Here is an 11,107-nt window from a genome sequence, read left to right as displayed (position 1 = left end):
TGATGAGGTGGTAAGGTTTATAATGACTATTTATTGACTATTACTTGAACTACAACTATACTTCACTTCACTTGACAAGATCCTCTATACGGCCACTGGTTCGGTCCACAGTTGGTTGCAAAGTGAATCTGGTGGTTTTTGACCAGATCTTGTGTGGCCCATTTCTTGCAGATGCAAGAATGCATTTTGGCGGGAAATGGTTGTCCCAACATTGCTCCCTCTTTTTTAAAGAAATCTCCTGGTTGGTCGAGGACGCAATGATGGTGGTGTCTTCCTATCTGGTTTTCTCCAGTTCCTGCGCGGTTGTGGTCTGTCACCACTATCCTCTTCATCAACATCCATTTGCTCATCCTCACTCTCATCATCGAGCAAAAGATCGGTAGGAATAGGGCAATCCTGAGGTGTATCGGAATATCGCTTCTTGATCTGATTAACGTGAGAGCGAATAAGCCTTATTCTTCCACTCTTCAGCTGTACGAGAACATTGTACATGACTGCTCCAACTTTCTCAATGATCTCACCAGGAACCCAGAATGATGTGTTTCCTGTGAAATGTTTGGCATAGATCTTCTCTTTTGGCTGGAATACTCTCGGAAGATCTACTGGATCAGGTTGTTTCTCCTCCTGCTCCCCCTCTTTTGGAATCAAAAGTGTCAGATTTGTGCGTATTTTTCTTCCAATAAAGGCTTCTGCTGGAGATAAACCATTGTGAGAGTTTGGATTCGGTGTTGATCTATAGTAGTGTAGGAATTTGCACAAATTCTCCTTCAATGATCCTTCATTCTCCATTTTGCGCAGTGATCTTTTGAGTGTATCCACGAATCTCTCAACCTGTCCATTTGATTGTGGATGGTAAGGGCTGCATCTCTCGTGCTGAATACCTCTTGATTGACAGAGTTGTTTGAAAACTCCAGAAGTAAACTGGGTGCCATTGTCGCTGACTATCAACTCTGGATTTCCAAAACGAGAAAATATTTCTAACAGAACACTGATAGTTGCTTCAGCCGTTATTGATTTCATCTGGATGATTTCTGGCCATTTGGAGAAGGAATCAATGATGAGTAAAAAGTTTTCACCTTTCCATTGAGCAAAATCCATGTGAATCCTTTGCCATGGTTTGTTTGATTTTGGCCATGGACAGAGAGGCGATTTGGTGGGGGCTTTGGATGCTAGCGCACAGTCTTCACACTCACGAACCATCGTGCGGATTTGACCATCGATGCCTGGCCAAAACACGAAACTTCTGGCTAGTGAAAGCATTCTTTGTTGACCTGGGTGTGCTTCATGGAGTGTGTGAAGTACTTTCTTTCTGAATATGTGCGGAACCACCAATCGCTCTCTGTAAATCAAACAATCTTTGATCAGTGTGAGACAATCTCTGTATTGATAATAAGATTGTACTTCCCTGTCTTTGATATGGGATTTTGAAGGAGGCCATCCATTGACCACAAATTCCTTGACTGCTTGGAGTGTTGAACACTTCTGTGTAGCCGAAGCCACCTTCTTGAATGTCAAAGGAAGTCTATGGATGCCATCATCCAACGCAGTTGCTACATCTCTCTCAAGTTCTGTGCAGGCAATAATGAATTCTTCATCAGGCTTGGAGTGAGTGTTGATGAGTCTTGAAAGAACATCAGCGTGTCCAAATGAAGATGTGGAAATGAACTTGATATCGAATGTGTAAGACAACAAAGTCAATGCCCAGCGTTGTAAGCGGTTGGCTGAATGCAATGGAATTCCTTTCTTGGATCCAAATATTGAAAGCAGTGGTTTATGATCCGTGAAGAGAGTGAATCGTCTTCCAAAAATGTAACGATGAAATTTGGTGACACCGAAAACAAGTGCTAAACCTTCCTTCTCAATCTGGGAGTAATTTCTCTCGGCTGGTGAAAGTGTACGAGATGCATGTGAAATCACTTTCTCAGATCCGTCAGGATAAGTGTGGTAAATGCAAGCACCTATTCCAGTGTTGGATGCATCAGCAGCAATGGAAATTGGTAGAGATGGGTCGAAATGTGTGAGTAGGAGGTCAGAAGACAAAATATCCTTGAACTTCATGAAAGCTCGTTGGCAATCCTCTCCCCAAATCCATGGTGCTCCATCTCGCAAGAGAGAATCGAATGGTGCTCGAAGAGTGCTCATCGATTTAACAAACTTGCAATAATAGTTGATTGCACCAAGAAAAGATCGCAATTGGGAAATATCCTTGGGAGGAGGCATGTCCTTGATAGCTGCGATTTTTCCCGGATCAGGTCTTAGCCCATGACAATCGAGAATATGGCCCAAGTACTTTACTTGTGTTTGGAAAAAGTTGCACTTCTCCAATTTGATGTGAAAACCATAATCCTGGAGGCGCTGAAGTACCTGCTTGACTGTACTGATATGCGAATTTATGTCTGATCCTGAGACACAAATGTCGTCAAAATAGACTGCAACATTGTCGATCCCTGAGAGCATACCCTCGACAATGCATTGAAATTGGCCTGGTGCGACTGAAACCCCAGGTGCGAGTCTTGTGAAATGATATAAGCCTCTGTGTGTGTGAATGGTCAATAGCTTCTGTGAATCTTCATCAACAGGAATCTGTAAGTATGCATCAGACAGGTCGATATTGCTGAATATCTTGCCAGAAGCAAGTTTTTGGAAAATATCGTCAGGTGTAGGAATTGGATATTTGTTGTCTTCCAATACCTGATTGAGACCTGTTGAATAGTCACCACAGATCCTTACAGAACCATTTGCTTTTCTTGCCACTACAATTGGTGCTGCCCACTCAGAAGATGTGACTGGTTTGATGATGCCCTTTTGTTCTAAGCGCTGTAACTCATCCTCAACTTGAGCCATGACTGGATAAGGCACTGGTCTTTTTGGTCTGAAAATGGGTTTTGCACCTTCCTTGAGCTTCAATGAGGCTGTTGCTTTGGTACAGAGTCCTAAACCGCTGTCGAACACAGGTTGAAATTCATCTTTGAGCTGCTTTACAATCTTTTCCTTGTTGAATGTCCCTGACTGAATGGCTTCAACATTGCGGCAAAAAGAATTGGCTGATTTCGACCATAAGTCGAACAATTGAATCCATTCTATGCCAAAAAGATTACAATTTGATGTGGTCACAAAACATCTTCCCGATTGGGTGTTCCCATTGAGTGTAATTGAGCATGAAAACTCACCTAGAATCTTCATACTGTTGAATTGCGCGTCTTTTACTTTGATTTCTGAAGGTAAAAGAGCAGGTGAACCTATTTGTCTCCACAATTGTTTTGAAACTATTGTGAGATCGCTTGCAGAATCATATTGCAATGCAACTGGTTGCGAGTTGATTGAAACATCGATGAAACGTCGTGTTTCATGTGTCGTACAATTGACAATGCGAATGACATTTGATCTCGAAACATGCTTCTTCTTCGCCCTACTCGCGCTCTGGCAGTAGCCATCTTTATGCCCGAAAGTACCGCAAGCCTTACACTTATGTTGTTTGAAAGTGCAATCGCGAGAAAAGTGCATATTTCCGCAAAACCAGCAAGGTGTTCGTGGCGTATCTTTGGGTGGATCGTGTGAAGTGGAAGTTTTTGAGGACTTTTTGTTATTGAACTTGGGTTTGGTGAATTTCTTGACTGTCTTCACTGAGGCTGGTGGAGTGTTTGTACCCTCGGAAGATCCCACAAGTGCAGAGTCTTTCTTGAGATTGCTAAGACGTTTAGCTTCTTCAAGGAGATATGAAAGAGTGACTCCCTCAGTTTTCGAATCTAATTTGTGCAGCAAACGCGTACGAATTTCAGCAAAACGCGCATTTTTCAAGCCCAAAACAAAAATAAGTGCTTTGAATGAGTCCAATGTGAGTGTATTGAATTGAAAATCCTCACAAAGTTGATTTACACGTCCCATGTAGTCAATGAAATCTTCTGTCTCGTTCATGTCCACTTGCAGACATTTCCAACGTTTGGAGAAAATAGACATTGGCGCAACAAAAATCTCTTTGAGAATCTTGACAGTGGTCTCAAAATTATTATCACGAGGACTTTTAGGCAAAATATATTTGGAATAGCGAGAAAAGGAAATTGCATCTAGCTTTCTGAGAAGGAGACGTACCTTGGCATCGTCACTGAGAGATTTGCCGTCGATTCTGATGATGTCTTCATGGCGCCTGTACCAATCTTCAAATGTAATTCCATTCTCAGGATCGAATGAAAAATCGCTGCAGGTCTTGGCAAGTGCATCTACAAGGCCTTCATGTCCCTCATTTCTCTGCATCATAAGCTCGATCTGCTTTTGCTGCAAGGCTATTTGTTGCTGGGTTGCCTTGAACAGTTCTCCAAGTGCTTGAAGTGTATTTGACTCAGCCATCGATCAAGGTCCAATGTAGGTCGTTGAACTTAACGGAATCCAAATTGGTGATGAGTAATGGTGATGCTCTGACTTTGGCGCGCAAACTTGATGTGCCCAGAAAATTTTCTCAATGGAATGCCCTGATTGGTGAAAATGCCTCGGATTTTCGCTGCTTCGCAAGTCCGTCAGCCTGTCGTCGCCAAGATGTTGTGGCTTACCTAGGGAAAGACGGAGGATTTAGTGAATACTGAAGATCCCATCCGCTTCGCCGGTTTGCACAACATAAATGATGAGGTGGTAAGGTTTATAATGACTATTTATTGACTATTACTTGAACTACAACTATACTTCACTTCACTTGACAAGATCCTCTATACGGCCACTGGTTCGGTCCACAGTTGGTTGCAAAGTGAATCTGGTGGTTTTTGACCAGGTCTTGTGTGGCCCATTTCTTGCAGATGCAAGAATGCATTTTGGCGGGAAATGGTTGTCCCAACACCAAAAATCCCTCTCCCCTTTCTTTCTTTCTTTCGTTGAAAATTGTTCATTACAAACATTTTTCACAATTATTTAACATGGCGTATCTTAAAAAATCACTCAGAAAAAATCTATATCGCAATGAGTACGCACAGCTTGAGACAATTAGCAGAAGCTTTGGCAAAAGAAAAATCAGAGTCTGATTTGGTGCAATTTATTTTACATAAAAAGACAATAGCGCAAATGATCGGCCTACTTTATGAAAACAAAAATGAGATTTTACGTCGCGGTGTAGTGGAAAAAAATTTCAAGAAAAATGAAAAATGGAAAAAGCATGACTATTTTGGAGAAAAAACAATTGATGGTAAAATTCTTTAACACTAATGATGAAAATACAATTGATAATTTGTTTGAGATATTCTTTGGCGATCAAATTTTGGATTGTGATAATGTAGAAGCAGAATACGATATTGTACAGCAATCACATAAAATCTGCAAAATATGCTACAACAATGAATACGATACCGCTTTCCTACCTTGTGGACACGTTGCTGCTTGTCAAGGATGTGCTTCAAAAACAAGACATTGCCCTATATGCCGAGAGCCATACGTTGAGACTACAAGAATATATTTCTCGTGAAGAAAACAAAAAATGAAGTCAAGATTTTTTTTTGTGTAATGAAAAACTACAACCGACTAAGTTATAAATAAAATTGATTGTAAAACAATGAAATGAGTTTTCTTTCGCATCTGATCAAAGTATCATTATTTTTTTTGTTTTTATGTTGCCATCAACATGAGGAATCATGTGAATTGTTTAAAAGTAGTTGCATGCAATCGAGTAGATTTTGTCAAAGAAGTTCGATACAATCATTTTTGATTGTGCTATAAAATGTAATTAAAACAATCCTGCTAATGCTGCAAAGAAAAAATCAGATTACGTTGAGAAAAAATGCCAGACGACACTTTGAAGATTTTTTTTCACGTGAAGAAAATATTCTGATGCAGAAAAAATGCAAGATGATAAAAAATATGATATATCTCTGCAGATTTTTTTTATGTTGGTAAAATTTTTCACTGCATTCTCATATTGATTTTTTTCATCATGCATCAATGAAACATGTTGTGTTTTTCTTGATGCACAGATGAAACATTGTCTAATGTTGAAATAATTGATTGTAAAACAATTTCTTTTCACAACAAGACAAAATTCTCACAAATAATTTTATTTCATTGACTTTAATCTTGCTCACATAGCAAATATGTTGAGATGAAAAGGGAATGTTGGTATAGATAAATATTGGCATAATGCATAACCCTGTGCAATTGAAGTTTCATTTTTTTCTTCATTCTTCTTATCTTAAGAGGATTCAGATTGCAAATATACAAGATTAAAACAATTTACATTTACGTTTTCTCATCTTTATATTTGACATCATTTGATTTTTATACACATGTTACATTTTAAGAAATATTTGATTTACTTGCTACAAAAGGAATTTCATGAAACAGGCGAAAATAATTGACTGGTGGATCAAAAGTATTGCTGTTTGAAAAATTAGAATTTTCCAATCTTTGCACACCTAAAGATTTACAAGCATTGCTGTATCTCTCAAAATATTCCTGTACATACCACTGTACAGAAGTATTGTAAATCAAAGTTGCATTTATAAATTCAGAAAGTAACATTAATTTGTCAAATTCTGAAATATTTAGGGATAGACGATCATTTCCATTATTTTGACTGAGCATAAGTAGTTCGGAATTTTCCACGGCATAGTAACTACGAATGTTCATGCAGTTTTCAAGTTGAATATTCAGCAGCTCAAGTTCCATATTAGCATCATCCTTTCCAGCATCCTCTCCCAATAATTTCCTTAAAGTTTGTTCATTGGCACAGAACGTTGTCCATGTATTTTGGGTGAATTCTACAGCGTCAATTCCATCCCAGTAGCTTACGGCACATATTTTAGCAACTGGTGAAAAATTCTCTGGAGAAAACCCGATCGTGATAAACAATGTACATGTTCGATTTAGAAAGTAGGTGTATGCATTCAGTAGTTCAGGAGTTGTATTTTGTTGTCGATTTCTTGCATATTTTTCCTCATCCTTTCGAAGTTCCTCAGCAGGATCAGGATTATATTTGTTGAAGTGCTGCTTTGCCTTCATTACATTTGAAACTTGATGTGATCTTTCTTTTGTCTCCATATTTTCAGATAAGTTATTTTGTGATTTATCACTTTTCACTAACAAGGGAAGGTCTCGAACCGTGCGGAAGCCGGCCCTTATAAGACATTGCATTTTAAGCTAATTGGGGCACGACAAATTCAATGGTGATAGTCACTAATTTCGGAACTCATGGGTCACCCGTTACAGGGGGGTATTGCGGGGGTGGTAAATCTTTATTTTGACTCTAGAAGCCAGATGGTTGGAAATATCGACTTGGGGTCTTCGGGTGACCCCCCTATAAGTTGACCTTAGGAATCTAAATATGACCTTCATTTTCCCCCCACCCCTCCCCTTCTCTTAAAAAACATGTTTTTTTGGGATATCTCAAAAACTACTCGTCCGATAGTTTTCATTGTCAAATATGTTGTAGATGCTATCCAGACGGATATTTCGCCCATACATACCAATGACCTTGAAACATTTCTTCATGACATTTTTCAAGGTCAAATGTATTTAAAGCTTAAAAAATTACTTTTTTCGACAAATTTTATCAAAGTATTATTTTTCAATGACACCAATCGTTTATTTAATAATTATAAACCAATGTAAGCCACTTTAATGTCATTGACATGTTTTTGACATTTATATATACTACAAAACCAAATGTGATTTTAAAAACACGTTGTGTTTACCAACTTCTAATATTGGGTGTTGACTGATTTCTTAAAGTAAGACATTATGGCAATGAAATTTTCAAGAAATTTATGAAATTTTATGAAATTTTATGAAATTTCATGAAATTTATGAGAATTTACTGGATAATATTTTACCGAGTACTGATTAATAATTTTAAATTTATAACAAGGATTATCGTTTGTAAATGAAATGAAATGGGACATATTAGGAGAAAACCAACTTCCATTACGACAATAATATATTGAATTTCAAGTATATAAAGATCTATATGCAACCATGAACAAAAAATGCTACTTTCTGGAAGACTTAATTTGAAAAATTATATATTTTAAAGTCATACTAGATATCTTTAGAACAAATATACAAATCAATCACAAAACGGTAAAAAGTATACTTTAAAAAATTGCAATTCAAGTATAAAACGATAAACAATGTGCTACAAACATTTAGCCGAAGTATAAAATGGTAAAAAAAACGCTTAAAATACGCACAGATTGAAACACAAACGGTAAATGCGCTTAAAATCACGCACAGCTCAATCACAAAATGGTCAATGTGCCTAAAATCACGCACAGCCTAATCATAAAACAGTAAATGCGCTCAAAATCACGCACAGATCAATCGTAAAACAGTAAATGCGCTCAAAATCACGCACAGATCAATGATAAAATAGTGAAAGCGTTTGAAATCACGCACAGGTGAATCATAAAACGGTAGAAGCGCTTAAAATCACGCACAGTTCACTCACAAAACGGTTAATGAGCTCAAAATCACGCACAGATCAATCATAAAACGGTGAAAGCGTCTAAAATCACGCACAGATCAATTATAAAACGACTAATGCGCTTTAAATCACGCGCAGCTCAATCATAAAACGGTTAACGCGCTCAAGATCACGCACAGCTCAATCATAAAAAGGTTAATGCGCTTAACATCACGATCAGATGAATCATAAAATGGTTAATGTGCCTAAAATCACGCACCGATCAATCATAAAACGGTGTAAGTGCTAAAAATCACGCACAGATCAATCATAAAACGATGTAAACGCTCAAGATCACGCACAGATGAATCATAAAACGGTGAAAGCGCTCAAAATCACGCACAACTCAATCATAAAACGGTTAATGCGATCAAAATCACGCACAGTTCAATCATAAAACGGTGAAAGCACATAAGATCACGCACAGCTCAATCACAAAACATTGAAAGCGCTTAAAATCACGATCAGATCAATCATAAAATGGTTAATGTGCATAAAATCACGCACCGATCAATCATAAAACGGTGTAAGCGATCAAAATCACGCACAGATCAATCATAAAACGATGTAAACGCACAGCTAAATCATAAGACTGTAAATGCGCTTAAAATCAAGCACAACTCAATCATAAAACGATGAAAGAGCTTAAAAACACGCACAGCTCAATCGTAAAACGGTTAATGCGCTCAAAATCACGCACAGCTCAATCATAAAACGGTGAAAGCGCTTAAGATCACGCACAAATCTATCACAAAACGGTGGATGCGCCTAAAATCACGCACAGCTCAATCGTAAAACGGTGAAAGCGCTTAAAATCACGCACAACTTAATCATAAAACGATGAAAGTGCTTAAAATCACGCACAACTTAATCATAAAACGATGAAAGCGCTTAAAATCACGCACAGCTCAATCGTAAAACGATGAAAGAGCTTAAAATCACGCACAGCTCAATCGTAAATCGGTTAATGCGCTCAAAATCACGCGCAGCACAATCATAAAACGGTGGATGCGCTTAAAATCACGCACAACTCAATCACAAAACGATGAAAGAGCTTAAAATCACGCACAGATGAATCGTAAAACGGTTAATGCGCTCAAAATCACGCACAGCTCAATCATAAAACGGTGAAAGCGCTTAAGATCACGCACAGATCTATCACAAAACGGTGGATGCGCCTAAAATCACGCACAGCTCAATCGCAAAACGGTTAATGCGCTCAAAATCACGCACAGCTCAATCATAAGACGGTAGATGCGCTTAAAATCACGCACAACTCAATCATAAAACGATGAAAGAGCTCAAAATCACGCACAACTCAATCATAAAACGGTGGATGCGCTCATAATCACGCACAACTCAATCATAAAACGGTGGATGCGCTTAAAATCACGAACAGCTCAATCATAAAACGATGAAAGAGCTTAAAATCACGCACAGATCAATCGTAAAACGGTTAATGCGCTCGAAATCACGCACAGCACAATCATATGACGGTGGATGCGCTTAAAATCACACACATCTCAATCATAAAACGATGAAAGCGCTTAAAATCACGCACAGATCAATCGTAAAACGGTGGATGCGCTCAAAATCACGCACAACACAATCATAAGACGGTGGATGCGCTTAAAATCATGCACAACTCAATCATAAAACGATGAAAGAGCTTAAAATCACGCACAGATCAATCGCAAAACGGTGAAATTGCTCAAAATCACGCACAGCTCAATCACAAAACGGTGGATGCGCTTAAAATCACGCACAACTCAATCGTAAAACGGTTAATGCGCTCAAAATCACGCACAGCACAATCATAAGACGGTGGATGCGCTTAAAATCACGCACAACTCAATCATAAAACGATGAAAGAGCTTAAAATCACGCACTGATCAATCGTAAAACGGTGAAATTGCTCAAAATCACGCACAGCTCAATCACAAAACGGTGGATGCGCTTAAAATCACGCACAACTCAATCGTAAAACGGTTAATGCGCTCAAAATCACGCACAGCACAATCATAAGACGGTGGATGCGCTTAAAATCACGCACAACTCAATCATAAAACGATGAAAGAGCTTAAAATCACGCACTGATCAATCGTAAAACGATTAATGCGCTCAAAATCACGCACAGCACAATCATAAGACGGTGGATGCGCTTAAAATCACGCACAACTCAATCATAAAACGATGAAAGAGCTTAAAATCACGCACAGATCAATCGTAAAATGGTCAATGTGCTCAAAATCCCGCACAGCTCAATCATAAAACGATTAAGATTCCACTGTTTTGTGCGCAAACCTATGCGTTTTATGATTGATCTATGTGTGATTTCAAGCGCATTAATTGTTTTATGATTGAGCTGTGCGTGATTTTAAGTGATTTTACTGTTTTTTGATTAGGCTGTGCGTGATCTGCCGTTTTGTGATTGATCTGTGCGTTATATTAAGCGCAAACTTAAGCGATTTATGTTTTACGATTGATCTGTGCGTGATTTTAAGCTCTTTCATCGTTTTATGATTGAGCTGTGCGTGATCTTAAGCGCATCCACCGTTTTATGATTGAGTTGTGCGTGATTTTAAGCTCTTCCATCGTTTTATGATTGAGTTGTGCGTGATTTTAAGCGCATTTACCGTCTTGTGATTGAGCTGTGCGTGATTTTGAGCTCATTAA

At 38.4% G+C, this 11,107-nt stretch overlaps 1 protein-coding gene across 1 annotated transcript; it reads right to left on the bottom strand.

The window, feature by feature from the left end:
* Nucleotides 1-225: 225 nt before the first annotated feature.
* Nucleotides 226-4,344, bottom strand: LOC129808553 (uncharacterized protein K02A2.6-like). Its single transcript, XM_055858331.1, has one exon. The coding sequence runs from the start codon at nt 4,342-4,344 to the stop codon at nt 226-228; it is 4,119 nt and encodes a 1,372-aa protein (XP_055714306.1).
* Between the last annotated feature and the right edge of the window lie 6,763 nt (nt 4,345-11,107).

The sequence above is a fragment of the Phlebotomus papatasi genome, chromosome 4 (assembly GCF_024763615.1).
Source record: "Phlebotomus papatasi isolate M1 chromosome 4, Ppap_2.1, whole genome shotgun sequence".
Taxonomy (NCBI): Eukaryota; Metazoa; Arthropoda; class Insecta; order Diptera; family Psychodidae; genus Phlebotomus; species Phlebotomus papatasi.
This window is presented reverse-complemented; position numbering and strand designations above follow the sequence as displayed.